The sequence below is a fragment of the Chaetodon auriga genome, chromosome 9, assembly GCF_051107435.1.
Source record: "Chaetodon auriga isolate fChaAug3 chromosome 9, fChaAug3.hap1, whole genome shotgun sequence".
In the NCBI taxonomy this organism is placed as follows: Eukaryota; Metazoa; Chordata; class Actinopteri; order Chaetodontiformes; family Chaetodontidae; genus Chaetodon; species Chaetodon auriga.
This window is the reverse complement of record NC_135082.1, coordinates 3,587,144-3,614,225: the sequence shown is the minus strand read 5'-3', so window position 1 is coordinate 3,614,225 and position 27,082 is coordinate 3,587,144. Positions and strand designations below refer to the sequence as shown.

Sequence of the window (27,082 nt, the reverse complement as noted above, 5' to 3'; positions counted from 1 at the left end):
AATAATCAAGATGGAGAATCATTTTTGTATTTCTAAATCAGGCATTCCCCAGGTTTACCAGTGAATTTCTTATATCTCTTCTTAGTTCTGAATAACCCAAACTGTATCCACGCGGTCTCATCTGGACCTCAGCAGTCCTACAAACACAGCTTCAGTTGGATCATAGACACCCTGTAGAATCTTTTGATGGCTTGCCAACATGCTTTGATAACTTCTGCCCCAAAGCTACTCCTTTAATCTTCAACCCAAATGCTGACTCATATTGTGTTCTACTACCACTGATGAGAGGTTTGACCTTCTCATCAGGATGGCAACTGTCAGTGAGAGCTTATCAAACAAAAGTATTACTGAATGCATAATCCAAAATAAATACATTTAACCCTTAAACTTCCCTCAAAGCATTTAGCATTTTTCTATTCATATGATCAGTGCTATTCTTGAGTAAAATGTCTACATTAGTGCTCTTGTACAGATGTTAGTATCTATGAAAGTAAACCAACCATTATATTGAATTACGCCTGCTGACTACTTTATCTTCTAAATGTTTTTACATCCATGTTATTAGCTAGCAGAGGCCACTTTGGGCTCTGAAAGACTTGTGACAGCTATTTTTTAGCGATGTTATCAGCCTGGTTCAAGGGATGGCAATGTTGGTCTGATGGTCAGTCAGTTGGTTGGTTCACATTAACATCTACTGAACGCATTGCCATTAAATTTGGTTTCAACATTCATGCTCCCCTCAGAATGAACTATAATAAACTTTTGTGATTCTCTAACTTTTCATCAAGCATCATCGTCAGGTCAAAACTATAGCCGTGGTTTATGACCAAACACCTGGTAATCTGATGACAATCTCATCAGTCTCAGCTGCACTTTGTGCTTGAATTTTAACTTTCTCAAACAGGAAACTGAGATGCTGAACATGCTCATGTCAACATATTAGGGTTGTCATGCGAGCATGTTAGCATGCTGACGTTTGAATTTACCTCAAGGCACCTCTGAGCCAAAGGACAGCCTCGCAGTGCTACTGCAGGACTGCAGACTCTTATAATATTGTTCTTTGTCATTTTGTTGTCTTTATGATTACGGACTGGGAACATGATCAGTGCCTGTAGCCTCTGATTGGAAAATTCCCTGGTGTTAGTGCTACAGTATACAATGATCAACATTTTGAAACTTAAAATTTGTTAAAGTCTGATGTACCTGCAAGAAACTTGAAACTTTCACCAAAATCTATGCCAAAGTAGAAGCCATAAAATTCCAAACAATAAAAGTTAAAAACTTATAACACACAAAACATTAAAACACTTGTGTGGTTAGTTAAAATTGACCAAAACATCCAAAGATAACCTCCTTTGATGATTTTGTCAACTTGCGGAAAATTGACTCAATATATCTTGAAAGATACAGCAAATATATCTGGAAACACAAGCTCCATTTTGTGTTGTCACAATCAAAAAGGAGTGAGGGAAGCTCATAGGTTTGAGCTTACAAGAATCAAACGGGGAAACAGTGGAAATAATAAACCTGATAAAATGCCCCAGCAATGGAGATAAAACAAATACCACAAACATACTGTGACAAGTGACAAGATGAGCTCAAACCAAAGATAATAGAGAAGGCCTTAGGATAACAGCCTGAAAGGTAATTTAAAATGTGAAGGCGGTGCGCGTGATGAGCTGAGGTGTACTCACGATGTTGTTGTGTTCAGGCAGGTGGTTGTTGCTCAGCAGCTCATCCTCCTGAACTAGCGGGGAGGGTCTGGGAGCAGGAGGGGGGGTGATGTCTGCAGGCAGGGAGCCGGGGCTCCCCATCCAAGTGATAGAGTTACCTGCATGGAAACACAGCCCGATCACCACCTCCGTGTGTGTTTGTGTGTGTGCACTCAGCTGGCCTGTGTGCTGCCACGTTGCATCTGAGTGGGTGTGAACCCACATATCTATTTGGCAGCTTTATTGTTTGAGCTGTCGGCAGATAGATAAATCACCAAGCTTTATGGGAAGTGCATTGACGCATCGATCCAAGCTTTAGTGTTTGGACAGGCTCAGTGTGTATCGACAGCCTTATTGACAGCTGCTGTGATTGAGTGACACCTGGAGGGCTTTACCCTCCAGCTCCTATCCTCACACCTCTGAGCCCTGCAGAAGCCTAATGCTGCAGATACACACTATAAGACTCTTATGAATGCTAGGGCTGTAGCATGTAGCCGACATATAAAGAGGAAGAGTTCAATTCATGCTGTGAACATCACTGTAGGAGGGAGCCACCCAGAGAGATTCAGCAGACATCATGTTGAAGACATTTTTTCATGTATTCCCTTTGAGTTGTTCTTCAGAGTATATTTGATGGTGACACATTAATTCTGTTTTCATAATTCCAGTCGTCAGATATATTATTTAAATCAGGATTTGTAAAAACAATATGGATAGGAGTATTTTTGGCTACTCTTTTAAATGTGCCTCTATTCCAAACAATGCCTAAAATTCTAAATACTCAAGTGCTCTTGGGTAGAAAGTGTTAAAAACATACAGAGTATCATGAGATGGTAACACATGCCATAAAACCATAAGACATCCTTTCTTTATAAATTTTTGGGGGTTTTTTTATTCGAATGCACAATCAGGAAATTTCTTCAGAGTAAATAAAATCCCTACATGCAGTGAGGCATGAAGGAATAGTTACAAACCAGTTTGCATTTTCCCCTCTGCGTGTTAAATACAGACCTGAAGGATGTTGTTATCTTAGCTTAGCATAAAGAGTGGAAGCAGGGGGAAACAGCTAGCCTGGCTCTGTCCAAAGTTCAAAAACACACCCACCCACAGCTTTAAGCTCACTAACTGACATGTCGTATCTCTTTTATTTAATCTGTACAAAAAATGAAATGTTAGAAAAAAAAAAAAAACAGCCAGCACTTCTGTGCAGTGTCTCCAGCTACTGTGAAAGATAAGGTTGTCGAGCAAACCTGGCAACCTGACTGTGACAACATGACCCAGGGTCTGTGCACAGTCACTGTGACACTGACACTAACCAAGGCTGGGATAACGTGATACGGAGCCCTTTCAAAAAGAACTGAGGGCCCTTATTGGGGGCCTTATCCCTATCCTTCCTTCTCTATGTGAGTTAGTGTACACAAGTATCCATAATTTCATTAAATGAAGATTTATATGGATTTATATTGATCTTCATGGTAAAAATGTTAACTGAAATAATCAAGATCTTAACTACATTTTCAAACTACACTTTGGCTGATCAACAGGAGCCCCCAGATACTGTAGGACCTACCTTAAGGCAATTTCAAGTGATACTGTATGCTATAATGGCGCATGCTGACCAACAAATTAGCAATTAATAAAATCATCAAAATCAAACTGACGCTCTATGAACCATGGGCTTTGGTTGCTCCTGGTTGCCCACTTTGCCCATTGGGTAACCCAGCCTTGACACTTTGGATTAGAATCAGGATTTATTTAGCCTGAACAAGAAAGGTATTATTTTCCTGCAGGACATTGTGGAAAATGTTTTATGTAGCCAACAAATCAACTACTAATACTAGTCATACTGAAAACACCAAAAAATAAGAAACTGTCCGAAATCTGATCAAAATGTCATCAATGAATCAATCAGTTCCATTCAGCTCAAGATCCAACAGTCAACAAATAAAGTCATCACAAGTGCAGACTCACGCAGGCAGGTGTTGTGGGTGAACATGCGCTGCAGTCGCAGACAGTCCTGCCACTGGTTGCCACTGCCTTCACAGTTGCACCACAGTGACACATCTGCAGAGCTGTTACTGATGTAGTTGGGCGTCATGATGGTACCTGCAGGTCAGAGGGGTCAGAGTTAAGTGTTAGCTTTAGATAAGTCAAAGGACCTACATGATTTACTTTCATATTAATAAATAGAAATCTTTACCACAGTAATTCATCCAGATTTCCGGATGTAAACAAAATCACCACAAAGAAATTCAGCCGAGGCTAAAAAGACTGGAAGCCTCCACTTGCTTCCACATTGTGTTTTACTTTGAGCAATTTGGAAGGAATTGAGATAAACTGTTTTTTGGCACAAACCAGAAACAGGACACTGGTGTTTTATTTCAGACAAAGCTGAAGCAGAGTCTGTAGCACAACATGATGTAGACCAGGGCTCCTCAAAGTCCAGACCCACCAGCAACTCCCATACCTCCTGTTCTGAATAGGTTACAATATGTTATGTTTTTTCTATTTTGAAATGCATTTTCTATTGATCAATAAATTCTTGATGACGTTGAATATACAATGTAGCTAGAGTAGCTCATTAACAGTGATCCTGTTCCCTGATGAATGTGGTTTAATGTAGCAGCTTCCTCCATGATTGACGTCGTTGTTATGGCGAGTTGTATGGTGTTGCTGCCGAGCTCACACATTAACGTTACATTGGAGATATAATCTCTGTGACTTGTCCTAAGGGAGCTGCAGGGACATTTTGAAGCACAGAGGTAGTGTTTTCTGGTCACTGCCCCTCAGCCAGAAAGGCCAAATTTTGACAATAAACTGAGGTAGTAATCACCATAGCTGAGTGTGACACACACCCACTCCGAAAACATTGATTGGTAAAAGTTTAGCATAAAGACTGGAAGCAGAAATGTGTGGTTTTAGTGGGAGTTCCATGCATTTTAACAACTGCTGGTTGCGGTGATTTTGAGATTTGCCATCACAGTGACATTGCCAGACAACTTTTGCTTTAGCTAAAACCAATGGATAGTGCTGTTCACCAAGAAATAATTACAACAGTAACTTCACCTAAAACCACAAAATCTGTTCTTGAACATTTTGTTTGTGTTTGGATTACACACAGGAAATATAATGTGTTAATCAGTGAGCTTTACAGGCGTTAGTTGGCAAATCTTTTGACTTTGGTCAAAGACATGGTTGGTTGTTTCCCCCTGCTTCCAGTCTTCATGGTAATCTAGACTCACCATGTCCAGACTCAACTCCAGACTTATTGCTTATCTCATATGAAAAGCGAATAAGCTTATTCAATAAATTTTCTACAATCTATGTATAAATTAAATTGCTTTTTAGATTAATTAATGCATTTTTCTACCATAGTGGCTAACCTCATCTTCAAGAATACATATTTATATAATGCTAATTTGTTTTCCCCATTATGTTGTATCAGGAAACATAACTGCTTCCTGAATTTTGTTCACAGGCAACAGTTTTTTCCAGTGTAAGAAGTGCTACAATAAGCAGTTGGAAGATGATCAGGGTGGACTTACAAATTAGAAGACTTTAACATCAGAGACAGGGGTTCACATCCTGACTCCTATGAGGCAAGTTTAGTAAACAAAAGTGCTTTGGTTGAGGTTAGGGAAAGATTGTGGTTTTGGTTAAATGCTAAGACAGTGAACACGTCCTGTCTTGTACTTCAAGTCACTGTGGACTTCTTCTGTATTAAACCAAAATCTACCCTTGATCACATTTTTGAACAAGATTGGAAAAAATGTGTTTTCAATAAATATATTATTGATTTATTTATAATTAACATCTTGGTAGTTTCCTCATCATACCGTAATAAGAAAAAAAAAAAGTACTCTGGCGGCATTAAGTTTCCTCAAAATGCTGTTGTAAATATGGAGTATATAGGTACAATTTCTAGGACCAGCACAGGCAGCCACTGGTGTCATTTCATATCAGTCATATATGAAAATAAACTTCATCCGTCATGGCCATAATTATGAATAACTTTAAGCCTTCATATAATTTCTATGAGTTATATAAAAGTTCACCCCCATACATTTGTCATGAACGTGAAAACCAGCTATAGAGACCAAAACACTTTTTCCTACCAGACTGAACATGTTTATTTCTGCTGTATAGTTAGGCATTTTTATATGGGGGTCTATGGGGATCGACTCACTTTTGAAGTAAGCCTCATTTGGCCATTCAAGGAACTGCAGTTTTTACCGCTTCATGTTGGCTTCAGTTGTCAGCCCTGGAGGCTGCTGCTTGTTGAGCACTAAAAAATAAAACTATGAACAATATGAGTTCTTTTTCTTCAGGGAAACAATACACTGCATTCATGTTGTTTGGTTATCTCTGACGGGCTGCCCTTTAGTAATAATGAGGATTATGCTGGTTGTGCATTTAAGACAGCTATGGGCCTCATAGAAAAGTCATCCATCACTGTCAGAGTGAGCAGAAAGCCACTCAACACTTCTCTATCCACATCTCTTGTCAGCTGTCATGCGTCCTTACTTTTTATCTCGCTGCCTCTTCTCCTCCACTTCAGCTGTTTGATCACTTTGTTCATACACTTTCTGCCTCTCTACCCATTACTCTCCTGTTCCAGCCATCTACTCACATTACTGTGAGCCGCACTTCAACTCTCATTTATTTCATGACTCAGCTACATTAGTTTACACAAGACAATTTTCAATTTGATACATATGAGTACTGTCTATATTTTTTACCTCAGAACAATTCTGTCTGTTTCACTTGTATTAAGGTATACTTTTCATAGCCCTATTTATTGAATGGGTAGATGACAGCATTAACAAAGGGACTGACATACTTGGATTAGGATTTGAAATGCTGAGACGATTTCACAGGTTGTAAAGGACATGAGCTGTGTTTAGAATTCTTTACTCTCTTGCACTTCTTTCAAGCTTAAATCTGTCCTTGCATGCTCTGAAATCTTGACTTTTACATTAGCTACCATTCTGTTTTCTCTGTGCTTGCTCAGTAGTTTAATTAATCCAATTTCATGCATAAGTTTTAGATACCATACATTTCATCACTGACAATGAAAAAAATGTGAGAATGAATTTGGCTACCTGGGAAATCTGTATTGTGATCTTTAAAAAGACAAACTTGATAATGTGCCAACACTTAATCTCCTGGAAGTTATGTCCTGGTGAAGCTATAATTCTGCCCTCTATTTTATGTAATTCCCCCCGCACCCCGTACCGATCAGTCCAGCGTAGGCTCGGAGGCACAGTCCTGCTGAGTCTTTCAGACAGCCGCTGGCCGTCAGAGGAGATGGCTGGCAGTTATTAAGAAAATCAGCCAGTCTGGACCTGGCAACAACACAAACAACAACACAAACTCAGACACAAGCAGTAGGCAGGAAACCTGGGTGTGTGTATATTGGGATTTTAGGTCCAATCCCAATGCTTTTTTTTTTAAGTACTGACACATTTTTGTACTTGTACAGTCTTTTTTCTGTTCTTTCCTTATTACTTTCTTCTTGCATTATTTAATTATTTCTTCTTACTTTGGATCCACTGTTCCTTCAGGATCTTTCTCCTTAAATAGGACTGAGGGATATGCATTTTTGATGGCTAATACCATCTTGGTATTTTGTCCCAATTCTTAATATCCTTCAGTTTGTATCAAGTATTACTATTTCCTTGAACATTAGACATTGCAGAGTTGAAAGCCTTTAAAACAGCAAGGAAACCGTCATGGCACGCACGCACACACACACACACACACACACACACACACACACACACACACACAAAATAAATTATTATTATTATTATTATCATTACATCAATTATATATTATATACTGAATGCAAGCAATGCTATATAACATTGCTATCAATTCTATAGTGAATATGCAATAAAACCCATATGATGCCATTTTATAGTCATTTCATACTTTAGAATGAACAGTACCAGTCTCATACGTTTGTTTGGGTTTCTAACCTGCAGAGGTCATCTCGGCGACAGAAGCTCTGCTGGTGGAGGCAGTTAGGTTGCAGACCCTCCATCTCCTGGTAGGAGCAGGAGGGTACGATGGTTTTCCTCCTCCTCTCACCACACAGGGTGTTGGTGCAGGGGCAGAACAGGACACCCAGGCTGTACTCCTCCGGCACCCGCTCTAGGAAGCGCCGCAGGGCCCTGTGGCACTTGTGTTGGTTGCATCGGTTGGTCCCTGGCACCCGCTTGGTGCAGGCCAGGACATACTCTGATCGCAGAGAGCCACACTTCTCATACAACCCACAGTCCTGTGCTGCCTTCAGGCATTGGTTCTCACCATCCAGCTGCATGAAAGATGAGGCTGTGGGGGTGAGGAGAAGTCAAATTAGTCTGACACAAAACACCAGTGAGAGCAGAAAGTTGGGGAGAGTGAAATGGAAGTGCAGAGCCTCACACAATAATTGCTCAAAAAGTACATCTTATAGCTATTAGTATGCATGTGTGAGAAGCAGCAGGAGTAGAGGATTATGATGGTATACTTTATGTGTACACAGTGTTTAAGGGAGGACCAAAAAAAACTGTAAAAAAAAAATGGAAAGTGTCCAAGCATTTGAAAATGCACTCCCATACAGTTCCAAGTTCCAAAACTATAATTCCTGCTGGTTAGATTTCACATTTTTGACAGATAAGAGGTTTGTGAAGACATTATGATGTATACTTTGTGTGTGAGGAGTGACAATTGTGGGACTGTTTGGGACTGGGAGTGTTTGTTTCAGCTTTGTTTTTCAAGTCACATTGAATCCTAAAATATTAAAGCTAAATAACTCACAAATTTAAAGATTAAACTAAAATAAACTCAAAAACTATCCTAAAGGAGGATACACTAAAGAAAGGTAAGATTTGTAAGACTGCCAAACTGCAGGAATCCCAGAAGGAGAGCCTCTTAAGTAAAGTGAGGCAGTAATTGAAGTGACAAAATTAAGTCCTAGTTCCAGTTCCAGACACAGGCACCACCCCAAACACAAGTATGTGAGTTATTTTGAGAAGCTTACTAGTAATGGGGCAAAAAATGTAGAGTTGACATTGTCCTGAAGGGTGGTGGTAAAAGAGACCTCACATGGTCTCCAAAATGGAAATGGGTTCATCCTCTAACGCGCATGAATATGCTCAGTAAACTTTATGACCACTCAGTGAGAAAGAAAGGGCCAAATGAAGGGCCAAAATTTTGACTAAATGGCCATCATTCTGCCACAAACTGTATGATTAAGCCTCCTGAGATAATGACTATCCACAGCAAAACGTAAGAGAAATAGAACAACCCAAAAAAATAATTTGTCAACACACCTGCCATGGTAAGAAGTACTAATCAAAGGGAACTTTTGGAGTGAGGGTTGAGGAAGAAATAAGACAGCCATAACAATAAATAGCCGTCATTCTTCTGGAGTCTGTGAATGTCCATAAAATTGTGTCATTAGTAATATGGGTGATCTGGCCAGCAGTGGTCTACATTTGCTCTGAATGGGGTCCACTCCCAGTAGGGCATAATAATATAATGACTGGAACCTGGTAGCTCAGTGGTCAATAGCCAAGGGCATGCATCATTGTCCTTGAGAATTTCACCAATATTTTAATATTCTCTGACCCCACATCTCAAAAACAAGCTGGTTAACAAATCAGCAATTTCAGAACAAAATGAAATAGCTTGTGGAAAAGTCTGGCAGGCGTAGCCAATCTAGCCCAGGTCAGAGCGAGTGAGCAGAGTGGAGCGCTGAGGATTTCCGCTCCTTGCTCACAGAGCTATTTGTTCCTCCAGTCTCCTGCTCCAGGCTGCTCCGCTCAATATCGCTCCACGCTCAACTCAGATGTCACCCAGCTCCACCAAAAAACTCACCGCTTCCTCCAAAAGAGAGAAAAGCTACATTGGACTTTCATTTTAACTTAAACATAAGCCAGGTTAATGGCTCTTTTTTCAGTTATTAAAATCGTCCAGGCCATAGTTTAATAATTGAAAATGTTTATTCCAGCATGTTTAAACAACCAAATTGTCCTTCCCGTCAGGAGTTCTCTCTCTCTCTCTTGTGTGCCTCTTTCAGACTTCTCTCAGTCTCAGACTCTCCCACAAACTGAATGCATAAAAATAAATGAAAAATAAAATATTACCCTATACAACCCAAACAAGTCCAAACTGCTCGCATGATCAGCAACACAATGAAAGAGGTTTTGGTAATACTGCAGCAACTGCAGCAGCTTCAAAAGTTAGAGAGGCTGTTATTCACTTCGAACTCATGGTGTGAGCGGTACTGGAGCTAAACCGGAGCAGGGTGGAGCGGGATGGAGCACAAGATAAGACAACACGCCAACTTTTTAAAAAATCCACTCTGCACTCCATCCAAAATCCTTCCATTCTGCTCACACGCTCTGGCCCAGGTTACCCAGCACCACCAATATCAATGAACACAGACAATATCTGAGGGTGTGAATAGGTGGAGGAGAGGAGGCAAATGAAAAGGGCTAGCCACTTGTTACTATATCTTTATTGATTGATACATATTGACTAACATGTCTGAGGGTTAGTGATTCATTGAGCTGCTTCACTGGCATGTACTTGTATAACTGGTAAGACAGAGCTGTAGGGCTGTCTGTCATTGTATACTCCATTAATGGACCCTGACTACCTAATCATAACAAAGACTGCATGAGTGGCTCTCTGTGTGTGTGGATGTGAATTACTTATGTTGTGGGGACATAAATCTCTTTGCACAGTAACAGTGTGATGATTTGCCTTCCTTATAGGGACGAAAGGTAAGTCCAATAACGGAAATCATTAAATTTTAGGGTGAGGCCTTGAGTTAAGGTTAGGTTTAGGTTAAGGTTTAGGTAAAGTTTAGGGTTAGGCAAGTAGTGGTTATGGTTAGGGTTAGTCGATATGAAATTAATGTAAGTTTATGTAATGTCCTCTGAAGTAATGGAAATGTGATTGTGTGTGTGTGTGTGTCAGAGTGTGTTTTACCTGCCACTAAGGATGCCATGCGACTATCCATTAGTGTGTCGTCATAGGGAGATATTTCCAGCTCATCCTCAGCTGGAAAAAAGGAAAACACAAAAATTGGCAAAGAATAAAGTGATCATTTACACTGTGACCCACAGTGGGTTGGAAAGAACAAATGTAAGACAAACACTAACATAAAGACAGCAAACAGTCATTTAAAAACATCACTGAAAAACAAGGTGACCTCCCTCAAATGCACTGAAAGCAATGTAGTCTGGAATGAGGCCATGAAATGATCTGAAAAGTGTCTGAATAGAAGAATTCATAGATCGTTTTTCATAGTTGTCCCATGAAAGACATGGTGTTATGCTAGTATTTATTGAGGCCATGTCCACTCTGAGGCTGCCAAATTTGATAATGCAGATAAGATGTGACCTCCAGGTCATTTGGAGAAGTTGTTTGGCCCAAATAATAGAAAAAAGCTACATGTCCACTTAAAGCAGATAAAAATGGGGCCCAGGCTTGATCCTTGGGGTATAACACAAGACCTATTTATTATTATTATTATTATTATTATTATTATTATTATTATTATTATTATTATTATTAGCCTTAAACAGAACTTCCCAGGGACAGAAGGCAGACGGCTAAAAACCAGTCTAGAAATAAAACCTTAGCCACAGTTCAAACTTCCAAATAAATTAAGAGATTGTGACTGAATGTTTTTTTTTTTTTTTTTTTTGCAGCCAAAGATAAACCTCAGGTTTTTGTTTTTTCTTTCAAAAACTTGAAGTGCACAATTGATTGGCTGTATATCTGACCTGATGTACTGTAAGTTATGTTGTTTCTAAAATAAAAACTTCCCTTTAAGTCAACAAGGTGATTCTGGTTGGTGATGTCAAAGAGTCAAGGTCACATTTTAGGTAAGGTAAAGAGTCAATAAAGCAACCATAGACAGCGCTACAGGAAAGAAATAAGAAAGTGGTGGTAAGTCCTCCAATGATAAGAAGATCGTGTGTTAGGAGTCATAAAACATTGCTAACAGATCAAAACCAGTTTAGAGTTACTGGCCTCATTGTCACGCTGTGCACAAAGTAAATGAATATGTGATACATATTATGTTCTATCTCTAAATTAAGCTGTGCTGTGTATTTTATGACAGCTCACTGTACTGAATTGACATTTACTTTACAAAAGCTAATTAGAAGAGCAGTGCAGAAGGGTCCCTGTAGTAAAACCAACCCTGTGCTCATTTCAAAATATTAACCTCCTTACTTGCCTCTATGAGTCTCCCTTCTTACCTTAGTGGAGATTGCACAACCTCCCCCCTCCACCCCCACTTTCTGCCACCCTCTACTGTCTACGTCAATACCCCAGATATCCACATATCCACTGTGCAGGTTTTAAATGTATAGTTCAGTACTGGGTGTCAACTTCTGACCGCAGCACAGCAACACTAGACGGATTAATTGTACATGATCAAGCTGTATTGTGCTTTAATTATCTCCTCTTTAAATTCATTCATTGTGATACAAAGCAAATTGTTCACTTTGTCTGAATAGCAGATCTCTGCAAATCACCATATTTACATTATTTCATGCACTGTGATAGACAGAGATGATCACTGTGCTTTGCAGAGGCAGTAGTTTTACAGCTTAGTGAGCCTTTCTTTAACTTGCTTGGTGTTGTCTCAACAGACACCTGTAGGAAAAAAGATGCCCAAGCTGATGGATGACAGCTTGTGTTCTTCACATGGTATCTCCATAGTCGCAGTACCCTCGGTATGTAGTTACATTTTTGGGGAGGCATGCATCATCAATGCGTAGCTATGCCGCCTACATGCATGAGCTCTGTAGCAGTGCTGTAAGCCCAAAAGGCAGAACTGTAAATCCAACTTAGGAGTCTACAGCCTTGCCAGCAGATCTGTGAGGTGGTACCTAAGCACAGTGGGGCTTTGGTAATGCTAATGTCAGTTTTCTAACATACTCGGAATGACGATATTAACGGGCTGATGTTTAGCAGGTTTGAAGTAATATCTGATGTTGGTCATTTCCCTTCATGAGGCTGCACTTTTGATATATTTTTATTATTCTTATTAGAGAGGGCTTTATATAACAACATTATAACAATAAACTGAGTATGCAGAGTCCCTCTGTCATTCAAATCTGATCAACATGGCCAAAATGAGGATTAGGAAGACGGGAGGGCAAACCTACTGCTTTGTCCAATAGTGACATCCATTAGCGGATTCTTGATTGACTAGTGGACGAGCTGTTTGTTCCTGCAAATTATTTAAACACACTGCAAAGTACAAACTCAATAAAGAATGTAATGGCATGTAAAGTGTTTATTTATGTAAATCCTATTCTAGGCTATATATTTATGGTAATGATACGCTAGAGCAGCCTAGCAGCGTTAGGAACTGAAGAGTGTGTAATTACACTAATGCTCCGCTGACTAATAGGCCACAGGGGAGGAGGAGTCCGCTGGCTAGTGTTAGCTCACTTACCGATACACACATCACACCAGCACTCCAGATAAGCCTCTGTTGCTGTGAGTGTGTGTGTGCGTGCATGTGTGTGTGTGTGTGTGTGTGTGTGTGTGTGTGTGTGTGTGTGTGTGTGTGTGTGTGTGTGTGTGTGTGTGCATTTGTATGTGTCTGTGCGTGGTCAGAGTGAGGTCTTTTTGACTGGACCTCTGGATTTTTATATAAATGACTCCACATAATTATTTTTTATGCACACAAAAATGGTTATTGTGCCAAAAAATGGAGTAGAAACCCACAAATACTGTACATGTATTTCAAAGTATTCACATTTTTCATCAGAAATCTATTTGGATGTTGTTCCATTTATACACAAACTGTTGAACCTGCATCTACAGACATCTTATCATGTGGTCATTGCATTTGTGTGTGGGTTTTTGGAGAATCCCCTGCTACTGCCAATGCATTTTTTCCAACTGGAATTTATCTATCTGTAGCAGATAGATCCACCTCAGCCAATCATGTTGCATAGATTTGAGGGTGTGATTTAATGTGATCACTAAGCGTTTCATTTGCAATTATGAAAAGAAACCAGAAAATGAAGGACAAATGGCTGCTGTCGCTGCGGTCGCTGCTCTCCACAGGCATTCCTCCAGTTTGTCTGCTAGCATTATATAGATGGCTTGTTTGCTAACATAACTGTTAAAAGCCACTCACTGACTTAGCAAGCATTCATAAGTCAAACACATTTTAACAGGCACAGTGAGAGAGAGTCATCCCTACCTGTGGAGAGCACAGGTAGTGAATAGTTGGTAGTTAAATCTATGGTTGTATGATTGGCTGAATACTCAGGAGGATGAAGGCAAGGAGAGCTACAGGCCCCGGATGGCATCGGTTCCAGACTCCTCAGGGACAGCGCAGATCAGCTCTGTGGAGTCCTCCTACACATCTTCAACATGAGCCTCAGTCTGGAGAGAGTTCCAGCCCTTTGGAAAACTTCCTGTGTGATTCTGTCCCAAAGACCGCACATCCCAGGGAGCACAACCACTTCAGGCTAGTAGCCTTAACCTCCCACCTGATGAAGACCTTGGAGAGGATTATACTGAACCATCTCCGTCATCTGGTCAGCAGCGAGCTGGACCCCTTACAGTTTGCATATCGTCCAAACATCGGTGTGGAGGACACGGTGATTTATCTGCTCCATCGATCTCTTTCCCATCTGGAGCATACTGGAAGCACAGTGAGGGTCATGTTCTTCAACTTCTCCAGTGCTTTCAGCACAATCCAACCATCACTGCTCAGGGGGAAGCTGGAAGGAGCCGATGTAGACTGCCACCTGGCTGCATGGACCACTGACTACCTCACCAACAGACCACAGTATGTGAGGCTTCGCGACTGCCTGTCCAATGTGGTAGTTTGCAGAATGGGGGCTCCACAGGGGACAGTGCTCTCTCCTTTCCTCTTCACCTGCTACACATCGGACTTCAGACACAACACCAAAAGCTGTCACATCCAGAAGTTCTTCGATGATACAGCCATCATTGGACATATATCACAGGGGAACGAACTGGAATGCAGGGAGGTCATAACCAACTTTGTCAACTGGTGTGACCTGAACCACCTGCACATAAATGCCAGCAAGGCGATGGAGATGGTGGTTGATTTCCAAAGGAAGGTACCACAGACCACACTGATGAACATCCGGGACTCAGACATTGAGATTGTGGGGGATTAAAGATACCTGGGTGTTCACCTAAACAACAATCTGGACTGGACAAACAACACAGATGTCCTGTACAGGAGGGGCCAAAGTTGTCTGCACCTGCTAAGAAGACTGAGGTCCTTTGGAGTATGTGGGACACTGTTAAAAACTTTTTATGACTCTGTGGTGGCATCTGCAGTTTTCTATGGTGGTCAGCTGGAGTTGTGGAAGACTAAACAAACTGGTCAGGAGAGCTGGTTCTGCCCTGGACTCCCCTCTGGACACCATCGAAGAGGTGGGTGAGAGGAGGATGTTAGCTAAGCTGACATCGATCACGGACAACCCATCCCACCCCCTGCATGAGACGATGGGGGGCTTAAGCAGCTCCTTCAGGAACAGACCAGCATCCAGTGTACATCCTGTTTTTGATTTTGCAATACCCACATCGGCAACTGTATTCTTATAAACTGTATATATTGTGCATGTACATAGACCCAGTATTTTCCAAGTGAAATAGTATTTTTCTCAGGTGCAATACAATACATTTCATGTCAGTAGTTAGTTTTTTTCTCTCAGTAAGACTACTAGCAACAGTACTTTTTTATGGCAGTAGAATTCTTTGGTATTTGCTTCTTTTTTTTTTTTTTTTTTAAATAATGTACAAATGTACACAGACAGTTGTTTTTCTATTCTGTATCTTGTATTTTTTGACCTCTTATGCCACTGTGCCTGCTTTTTGCAACCTGCTTGCTGTGACGACTAAATTTCCCACGGTTTGGGATCAATAAAATCCTATCTTATCTTGTCTTGTGTTATTTGTGAATGAGGTTTGGCACAGGAATCTCAAAACACCCACACACGAAGGCAGTGAAGGTCACACATGACAAGCAGTTTGTAAATGCATGGTCAATACTCAAATATGTTTTTGGTGCAAATTGAAAATACTTTGAAATACATATTTGTGGATTTCTACTTATTATTTAACTGTTACTTTATTATTATTTACTTATTTATTCAAAATAATTATGTTAATAAAATATTTGTGCATCAAAAATACATTTGTGAACCTTATTTTTGTAGGTGTGGATTTCTTCGACATTTACATACAATGATGAATATCTTTGTGTGCATTAAAAACATTGTGAGTTCTTCCTTGTAACAAAGACAAGAGTCTCTTGTCTAACCTCACATCAAGGCGTCACACTGCTACACTGCGTTACATGTTCCTTCATTACATACACACTGTAGTTTTGTAGTTTGTAGTTGAATTTGGGCTGAATTCAAATGTGGATGAATCCACCACTGAAAGGAGCCTCAAACAAATGGACTATTTCTTCACATTTACACAACATCTTTAATTACTGAGGCCTTCTTTAATTGGTTGAGAGCCACAAACAGGGTCAGGAATATTGACAGGTGGAGTACAACACTGTAGGTTTTTGGTATTATATATAGGATTTTTTTTGACAATTTGAAAAAAGAAGAGAATACGCATAGCTTTATCCTTTAAAGGTAGCCTAACTTCTACTGAACAGCAGCCATTTATGGTTTGGTGAACTGTCCAGACTGTACCTTACCTCTCACAGTCCCACAAGATTTAGCTGTAGCCCTACACAGTCTTGCAGTGAATAAGCTGGCATGGCAGGTAATGAATGGATGGAGGGGAACCCATCTTTACAAGTACACCCACACACAGATTTGCATGCATGCGCCTCACACACCAGCCCCGACAGAGGCCTGACTGACCTGGCAGCAGGCGAACCCTCCAATATATGCGCAGACACTGCTCCTCCTTGCGGAAGCCACGCTGGCACTTGCAGGACAACAGAGCTGGGTGTTTATCCAGCAAAGCATCCTGTCTCTCCAGGCACTCGGCAGCTGCCTGCTCCCCCAGTGGGGACACCGCTGCATCGGCCGCACACAGCTCCAAGCCCCGGTACAATGCCTCGCACTGTAGGTCAGCGGAGCACACTCGATGAGCTTCAACACAGTCAGTGGGGGAAGGAGGGAAGGGGAAGATGGGTGTTGACGCTGGCAACACACCTAGGAGAGGACAAAAGAGATGGAGAGAGACATGTTCACAGCTTGACAGAGACAGAAGCAGTTATAAAGGTCAAACACGTTTTATTACTGTAGCATGAACTCTGGTTGTGGTGAACACAGTAACCAGGTAACAAAGCAGAGAGCTTCATGCTACGGTACCGGACACTCAGCCATCCAGGCAACATCTCTACACAACCACGTATTAAGGACACCAGAAACTGATTTGGAGAAATGAATCTGTGCCTCTTTGCCTTTGGTGATGTACTGACGATATTCGCAGGCCTAACTGCTGTAGTTGGTAGCAAGGTAAATGCTAATTAGCTAACTCAGCTAGGCTGGTGCAAGCAAATCACATTATCTCCTGGAGATGCTCCTTTTTCTCTCTGCTGTTTTGTTTGTTGGCATTTTGTACGTTTGAATCCATCAAAAGTTGTTAAAGAGGGAAAATAAGGCCCTCAGGGCTAAAACCTTGCAAACGGTCAGTGAGCAAACTCATGAGGTGTGTGACTCACTTAATTGACACTTTTGACATGCTCTCACACCACAGATCTATTTTTTTTTTGTGCAGTGAAAAAAAAAAAAGAAAAGTGATAATGTCGTGGGCTCTGACAGCACATGCAGAGACAAGACAGAGCAGCACAGCTCAACAGCAGCACTGTGCAGCAGTGAGTTATTCAGACCATCAGAGGGAAAGTGAGCAATAAACACAAACGTATTATATTGTAGTTATTCCCATGCATGCAGTAATCTCAGTCAGCGGCTCTTCGGGCTGCAGCATCTCTCCCTCTCCTCTCACAGGCAGGCGTGACAGGGAGTTAATATGGTTAAAGGACGCTCCGTGTCTCTGTCGCTCTGAAACTTCCCATGATTCACAATAAGAGCTTTTTAGGTTAGTATAATGAAAAATCATCAATGTAGTTGTGCACAAATAGTGAAATTTAGTGATATAACATCATTTTGCACATTATACAGGGTTGCCAACACACTCTCACACTGCCCGAACAAATCTCATGCCAAATAAGTAAAAGCCTCAAAGTAAATTCTTTCTGAAAAAGTATTATATTTTAAATAGGCTTTCTGTGCACGCAGGACAAAGTCTGAACACCAGGCTTTTTTCCACAGCCAACGCACACAGTCTGTGTGGCTTTAGTTGAAAGAGGTGCACGCACACACCGCTTCAACATCAAAAAACACCTTTCATATATGCAGAGTTTTGCCTCACTTTGCGCTTCAGTTTCACATCTATGACAAATGAAAATGTTCAGAAAATATAAACTTTCAATGTGAAAGACAGGCTTGTTTAGTTTAATTAGGCTCACCAATAATGTGATGCTAGAGGCAAGTACTACAAATCTTATCAAATGATCATTATGCATTGGTATTTATCCCAGCTCCAATTCATCAGACAGTACCTTTGGCTAACAGCTTCATGTAGATGCCGAGGTGTCAGAAGATGAATCACCTTTGTAGTCTTATCAGTCGGTATGTGTGAAAGCACCTCTGACATAATCAATGAGAAAAATGTGATAAATCCAAACAAAATAGTTGAACTAAGAACTCTTTGCCTCTCATTTTTCTCGGCTGGCTTTCTACATAAAATCTAGTTCGATTGTTTTCAAAATCATCCTGCTGGATCTACTGTCTTTGAACAATTAGTTTTTCTCCATTTACTCTTCATGCAATCTTACTGTTTATTGCAACTCCAGACTCTGCCTTGTTCATCAAGTCCTGTCTGTCTGCAAACCTCATCTCTGTTATGGAGCAGTTTATACTGCTGTGAATGGTGCAAAAAAGGCTGATAGACTATGCTAGTTTCCTCCAATCAGGATTCAGGTCTCTATCCCCTCAAAGGTCAGGACTTTCAAGACGGCTCATCAATGCCGCAAATGTATTTAACCGCTGTGGGTGAATTCACTAATCGCACTGATTCCTTTGAAATTAATTGAACTTGTTTTGAACTTTTTTCTGATGTGACCAGGCATTTAGTCAGAAATGTGCAACAATAAATCCTAGGATGATTTTACCAGTGAGTGTATGTAACTGTGTGGCCGCTGTGCCATATAACAGGATAACGGTCGGTGCTAGCACATAGTGTAAAGGTGTGTTCAGGCATGTAAAGGTAAGCAAATTTTAGATGTGACTCAATTCCATACAAACTCAATGGAAAGATGCGAGTACAAATTCTCCTAAGGAGGCACAAAATGACATACATACACACCCGCGTGCAAGCTTGAAATGCTGAGTGAAACTTCTCCTCTGGCTTTATGAATCCACTTCATACCCACACAGAGAGGAGAGGAAAACAACTGAAAGAGTTTCCGGTGAGATCTGAGATCAGTCAACTGTCACACAACCACACACTCGCTATGTTGTGATCACACATTTGGCCTTAGTGTTTTTCTTCCAGCATCAAAAACAAACACTTGCTCGCCTGGTCTCTCTCTCTCAGGTAGAAAATCAAGCTGCTCCTTCCTCTTAGCACTCCCCCTAGAGGCCTGGAGAACCTCCGTTGTGTTGACTGGATGTGCAACATTCTTCTGTTGATGTATTTGTTCTGGCATTCAGCAGCACATTTTTTCATTTGCAGCACATTTCCATTTTTGGATTTGTTTTGGATTTTCATAAGTGTTTTTGAATTGGAATCATGTCTGAAGCTGCAGTAACTTTCTCCTAATGGAAATGTTTGGGGCCGTAAAACAAGGTCACTTACAGCACTTACAAAAAAAAACTTAGAATTGGACGAGTTTTTACTTTTGTGTCATTGGAGGGTTTCATTTTTGGTTATTTTCTTCACAACTCAGGTTGCTTGTTACAGCACTTGCTGGATGAAAGTATGTATCAAAACGCCTTCATGTTTTGTGAGATTACTCAGTAAATGGGTTTCATAGTGTAATAGCCTTGCTGACTACCTTAATGGTAACACATTGTAGATTGTGGCAGTGAGTGTAGATTGTTTTGATTGCTGCCTTAAGTGGTTTTGTAATTGTTCATCTCCATTAGGACCAGTTACAGTAACCCTATGAGGAGCTCTGCTCTGTGGTAGTCATTCCTTCTGTCACTCAGTGGTTGATGTAATGATGAGTCAAAAAGACGTCTGCATGTTCGAATTTACTGCTGCAGAGTCATGTCAAAGCAGACGTAGTTGGTCCGTTTGAATGCCGGCAACGTAGGCAGAAAAAAAACACACATGCTTGACTTTTAATTCTGCTCCACTTCATGTTCCCATTGTCTATCTCCAAATGAACATGACAGGTAACTCATTCATTGGACCGTTGTACTTGATGTCATCCTCTATCATCAGCTCTCCATAGACCCATGGGTGGAAATCAAATGCTGGTGACTGACAGCAGGTTATGCTACACTTCACTGTGCAAAAAATTTAAATAACATCTCATTTATTATTTTTTCTGATGTCTCAAAAGAACTAAATCATTTTGAGCCTCATTAGTACAGACAGCAACCGGATCTCATACATCATGAACACAGAGCCAAAGACCTGACATTACGTTCAGGCTGGCCTCAGCTCAGGTGGCTTCTGGAATTCAATGCGATCTCTCACTCAGCATCTTCCTCACTGATCTTTTCAGAAAAAAATGAAGCATGTATATTCTACAACAGATCAGCAGCCACCACAGCACTTGTTTTTAGAAATTAAAACATTAGTGATTTTAACAAACTAAAACAATGCTAGGAAGCCTCGGCCTCCTCCTCCCTTTGCATGTGTGTCCCAGTGTCTTCCCCTGTCCCTTTGTGCCATGTGAGTCCTCTCCTTGGGTCTATCACTGAATGTGTGTGTGTGTGTGTGTGTGTGTGTGTGTGTGTGTGTGTGGAGTGGGCACTTCCCTGCAATCATGGATCACCTACACCTGATTCTTGTGCCAATCATTCACCACAGCTGAAGCAATCCATAATCACCAGCCACAGGATACATACCTGGTTCCTGGTAACGCATCGTGCTCATTTTGCTCTTCTCATGCTTTGATCTTTGCTCACATTTTGCCTCATTTTTTCCTCGTGATTTATGTCTCAGGATCGTCTCCCTCGTGTATCTACCTGCCATGTCTGCCCAGCTCCAATTCACCACCTGAAATCCTGCTGACTCACCTCACCGACCTGCCCGCTCCTTCTGGATCTGCACAGATCGTCTCCCGGTGATCAATCTACCTTTTTTGTGACAGTAAATCCTTTTTTTTAATTCAAACCAGCTGAATCTGTCCTGCATTTGGAGTCCAGCCATTTACTCAGTCTAAACAATTACTTTGCAGAAAAAATACTACATCTCCTATGAAAATGTACAAGGAGGTTTCGTCCATAGCCATAAAATTCATCAATTTCAGCAGTCTTCTTTTTTTGGCTTTTGGCCTTTACTTGATAGTTCAGCTCAAGAGAAACAGGACAGGGGGAAGGAAGTGGGGATGACATGACATCTCAAGTCTTTTTTTATTTATTAAATTCTGCCATCTGAAAATGTCTACAGCTTTCCCTCCTCTCTGTCCCACTGTCATTACAGACATGTCTGAACTAACCTGGAGCCTCGATGTATAGCCGAAAATGGCAAGAGCTTAACTGAAATGTTTATTAAAGTCACCTAAAAACAGAAATATTAAATGAACAATAGATCATCCTTCTGTTCCAAGGTTGGATTTTTTTGCTTCAAACAAATGTTAATGGGACTTTGAATGAGGATTTCTTACTTGTGGACAGAACCAGAACCTGAAAGTTCCAAATTCACTTCAGCTCTCTATTAGGATACATCTTTTCCACGATGTTAAGAGGGCATTTTGTACTGTAATGTGATCTTGCAGAATAGATCCCTAACATAAATCAAGCTTAGGAATCACTTTCAATAGTCCACATGCTTAGAAAGAGATTGCACTCATCTAATATCAGTTTAAATAAGAATTCATGCTGTGATAGAGCTTCATAACATGTCAGAATTCGGTATTTGGTTTGTTCTGTGGGCAAACTAACGCAGGCAGGCAAGCGGGCAAACTAAACAGGACCAGAGTCCTCTGTTCAAACTGCTCCAAAGTGTGAAAGCACCTGAACAGGTCAGAGAACACTGTGGACCAGACATCATGCCAAAAGTCACGGACAAAGTTGCTTCCACTGAGTCAAACTTTCAACAAGGAACATTCCATTTTCACTCTCCTTTCAACCATCTACAGCTTTCTGTTTCCTTTTCTTTTGTAGCCAACTACAGTAGATGCTCTTCAGCCAGGATACTGTCAGGCGTCATTTATTACAGACAGCATTTGGGTTGTATGGAACCCAAAGTTTCCCCAAGAGGAACTGTTGTTTTCTGAAGTGTGGCTACTTCGATTTGCAATAGCAAAAAAGAGAGGCTCCCCTGGTAAAATCCAATAGCTGATACGCACAAGGGAAGTGCAGAGAAGTTGTCTGAGGACAGCAGAAATGTCATACGGGGAGGAGAAATAGGGGAATGGAAAGATAGATAGAAAAAGGGAGAGAGAAGGAGCGAGTGAGAGAGATAGAGACAGAGAGCGAGTGAACCTTGATTGGTTGGACACGCGCACAGTATGAGGCACAATCAGCATGCACCACCGAAAATGATGTTCTTAGAATCACACAAAGATGCGCACATGGACACACACACACACATATACAATTGCAAAAAACAACACATAGACACACGGCATGGCTGCCCTGAGAAGGACCCTTTTATGTGTGTGTCCTGCTGGGAGGGAGACTGGGAGGCACAGAACCCATCATTACTACCAGAACACAATACTGCACAACCACAGGGGAGGGGGCGGAGGGGGCAAAGCAATCTGTCTAAGACGCACACACACAGGGATCCACACACACATCTTGGTGTCAGAATAAAGTGGCTGAGAGAGCATAAACAGCTTAACATTCAGTGCCGGATCAGTAGACAGTATGTAAATTGAATACTGAGTGTGTTGATGAAAGACTAACCACATACATAAAACATTGTTGGTTGAACAAACAGCCTTTGTGCAGCATCGCATCCCGACACTCCGCCACAACTCACTTTGTCCACACATCAGACTAACTGCTCAGCCCCACCAGCTTGATCCTGACCACGTCTCCGACCAGAGGCTGTCCTCACTCATGCCAGGGTCACACCATCAAACTTTACAAACAAATTCAGTTCCATCTCTGCTGTACAGGAAACACTGCATTTTCCCCTTAAAGCCAGTGTCCTCCAATGTTAGCAGCTCCCTGTGGAGTCATGCCAGTAGCACACACACAACAGGGCAGGGAAGATTTGCTGGACGTATTCTTCCTAAGTAATGGGTGAACCACGTTCAAAGCAGCATGTGGTCTTATTGTAATGTGTATGCTCATGTCAGTCATCCAGGTAGTACAATGCCAGTTCCAATTGAAGCAAACACTGCTCCACAATTTCAGATAAACTGCAAAATGTGTTGGATTTCACAAAAAAAAAAAAATGCATTCACTTCAGTGGTTTGGCTCCAACAGAGTCTATTCATCTGTCATTCCCATCATGCATTACAGCCAACAAAAATAAGGGTATTGTTGATCAAGAACGCAAGTACGTTTTGGGTCCTCTGTCATTCAAGCAGCAGATCTGCTTCACACTACTTGCCACATGCGTTTTGTGTGAGTGCTAGAGAGAGAAAGAGTGCACCATTTACAGGGTTTGTCATTGTCATATTGTCATATTGCCAGCATTACATGGTGGTAGCTAGCAAGCTAATTCACTGAGGCAAGACTTGAAGCTCATGAATACAAGAAGCTTTTTCAAAAAGAAAGAGGATGAAGGCAATGAGGCACAGGCGAGGCTAGAGGAGGTGGAGGAGAGTTACCTCATGTTACTGAAGCAGCACGTGAGGCAGGATGTGAGAGTGCCACTGCATCAAGCTCAGGTTGGTGAAGAAGACAGCTCTTCTCGAATGTTTTCAACACAAGGCACATCATTCATGATAAATATTTCAAAGGCACACCTTTACATAGGGTTAGAGCCAGGTAAATGATCATAAATGAGACTATTTCCAAAGGACACCTGGTGTTTATGATCCAATCACAGACCTGTCAAATCTCATGTTTTTCCCAGGATTTTCTTGTATTTTAACCTTCCCTCCCGCTGCCCTCCTGTTGAAATATTTTCCTGTAAATGTCACGCATTTTTAATCCTTCTTTTTTAAAAAAGACCAAAAAGTTAGCTCTCATGTTGACGGAAGGTGTAACCGCCTGTTTGATGTAGCAGTATGTAGAACAGCAGGTGGCAGTATGTAGATCATTAACTGTAACATCTATTGGCAAGGAGTCACTTACTCAAACGGCACCTGCCAATAAACCAGGTAGAAGACGAAGGGAAAAAAAAAACAGAAATGTGAAAGGGATGGAGTATCTGCCAAAAGGCAAAGTTTGTGCAAGTATCTCACCTGGATTTTAGTGTATCACACGGAGGAAAAAGGGAAAATTTGCCAGGCATAAACGCCACCCAAGAGGTGCAGAAACGTGCTGCACCGATGACTACATTTATACTATATCTGCCATCCATTTTCATAATCACCCTCTGCTACCAACTGTCTCTCTTGCCAGCAGCCTCTCTCAAAGTCACACCTGAAGCATAATGTGTGAGTGATGTGTACATATCCTTTGACACATGGCACATGATTCTGAAACGCTAATGAAACCTATCTGTAATCACTTAATGTAGGAACTAGTTAACCCAATCCTTGTTGCTCTGATATTTTAAAGCAAGTGGTTGCCTGGTAGTGATTTTAGGATTCACTTGTCTAAATGTGAGGTCTGTGTGGACAGTGGGAAGGGGGTGGGACAGCACAGGATTAAATAATTACACATGCCCCAAGGCATAAATAATAAAATCATGAAATATAGAAACTGCTGTTTTACCATTATTTATTAATTTTTCTGCCACATAGGATCAATTTTCATGTATTGCATGTTAGTTTGCAACACAGTAATCCAGTAGAGACCTCATTTATTAATTATTTCAGTATTAATCTACCTTACTGATAGCTATGGCTAAAGCTATGGCGCACTTTACGTCCAAACTAGTTTGGCTAAGTCCCAAAAATCATGGTGCAACCAATTTTAGCAGCTGATTTAGTTAAAAATAAAATAGTAGTTGCTTAGCCTCGAGTGTCGACTTTACACCCTAACTCAGGAGAAAACTTACACATACCTGCTGCAAATCAGTGCTGGAGAGGTGAAGAAGAGTAGGCAGACAGGTAGGACACAGAGGTGACAGTCTGTCACAGTTTATATTCGTCACAGATCAAAAGTGCCCTTGTCTCACAATACAAGCAGAAGCTATGACACTGAATTGAAATCAAACAAAGCATTAGTTACATACAATCAAGCATGACTGCTGCATCAGTGTCAAGGCTCTTATTTTATCTGAGGGTTTTACTCCTGTTCCAGTAAATAAAAATAATAACATAGTTGAATAGCACAGAGTCTCACATCTTATATTCATTTTAAACTTGAAAATGGTGCAATTATCAGGTGAAAATCTACAGATTTCTGGGCTGGGATAAGCCCTCAGTGATTCAAGGTCCTAACAACACCTCGGGGAATAGAGATCAGTGCCCCCGATCTCTGCAGCATTAATCATCATACCAGATAATTAAAGGAACAGGCTACCGTTGTCTGGTGAGATCACCTCTCTGAACTCCACACCCACTGATGTTTTTTCAAACTTGTAGTCTTCACTGATATGATGACATTTATCCACACAGCTTCATCCGGAGACGCTTTGCGCTGTACCTCTTTTTTTTACACATGTAGTAGCATCAAATATTATATATCTCATTTGTTTAACCAGTCAACAATAAAAGGAAAATCTAAAAACATTAATTTCAAGCACAGAGACGACAAGATAAGAAACTGGATTACTGAGAAATCTAACCCAGAGGAAAAAAGTCAAGCAAAGCCAACACTGTGTCATTCATTCACGAATATTTTCCTCAACAGATCATGTAATATTTCAATATTTATTTTTCTATATTGTGACACTAATCAAAACAGCTTTATTTCACGCTACACAGACGAGTGAATCCAGCATAAGCAGACCACTCTGGCTCTGTGTCAGTGCTCCAGACAGCCTAATACCACATCAAAAACACTGTGCTGTCTGCTGGCCTTTGCTGTGCTTTCTGATAGAATATACAGAAGAAAATACAAGAAATGTAAGGGGACACCCTCGACAGCACATTCACTGCAGAGAACCTAAGCCTTGACTTCTCACCACTAATGGCGGGGATCGCACTTTGATTTTCTGCAGTAATTCCAAGTGACACTTGTTATAACTACATTTTCAGCATGTGGCAGATGTTCTCATCCAGAGCAAGTTTCAACAGGGGTAAAATACACCAAGTACAACATAGCCTGCAACTGCCAGTGTCATCTGATCAGTTGCAGCTCATATGCTTTTTGTCATCTTTATGTCCTTCATATGACATGGACGCATGTGAACGAACACTTCTGGAGCTGCCTTGAGCATTCATCAGTGTTTGTCCAGGGCTTCACACAGACACAGACACACACACATAGAGACAGTTTGACAACACATCAATTTCAACTTAGATGAACAAAATGTTCCAAATTAGACCGCACACACTAAAGCATCACTTTACTGTTTGCCAAAAATGCCATATGAACAACATATGCTTGCATTTAACTGACAAAGACCTGAAGGGGCCATGTGAATTATGACCCTCATCTGTCAGCAGCAAAGCTGTTGGACGTGCAGCACCAATATTGCACAAATATTGTAGAGACAAGGTCAGGGCACATGGATGTGTCCACACCATAGGAAGCTGTTTTTCGCATTCTGTTTTCTAACAACAGTAAAAATTGCTCACCATGACCACGGTCTTCTTTTTGATGCTCAATCAGCAGGACAACATCATTTGTCTGTGCCTTGGAAAACCATTTCAAATTTGTGCTGAAAAAGAAATCTGTTTTTACGCTATGGTAAGGCACAAAAGACTGACGTTTAGGCACAAAAACAACCTGGTTAGGTTTAGAGACTGGTCATGGCTGCAGCCAGGGCACAGCCTCAGCACATGGGGCGTGTGCTCCACCAGGGGAGCAACTAAGGCTCCATTCTCATTAATTCTGCCTTTAAATTGCTTCCATACTACTAACTAGACAAGAGGATGTGTCGTTGCATGGCCTGTTGCTATAGGCTACAGG

The 27,082-nt window shown here is 41.1% G+C and overlaps 1 protein-coding gene across 1 annotated transcript in view; it reads right to left on the bottom strand.

The window, feature by feature from the left end:
• gfra3 (GDNF family receptor alpha 3) overlaps positions 1-27,082 on the bottom strand; it is a 51,969-nt gene that overhangs the window by 10,471 nt on the left and 14,416 nt on the right. Inside the window, exons 2-7 of the mRNA XM_076739124.1 lie at positions 16,610-16,906; positions 10,698-10,769; positions 7,694-8,048; positions 6,948-7,057; positions 3,684-3,818; positions 1,695-1,831 (exon numbers count right to left, since the gene is read on the bottom strand). Coding sequence (XP_076595239.1) covers positions 1,695-1,831; positions 3,684-3,818; positions 6,948-7,057; positions 7,694-8,048; positions 10,698-10,769; positions 16,610-16,906 — 1,106 coding nt within the window. The remainder of the gene's footprint in view (positions 1-1,694; positions 1,832-3,683; positions 3,819-6,947; positions 7,058-7,693; positions 8,049-10,697; positions 10,770-16,609; positions 16,907-27,082) is intronic.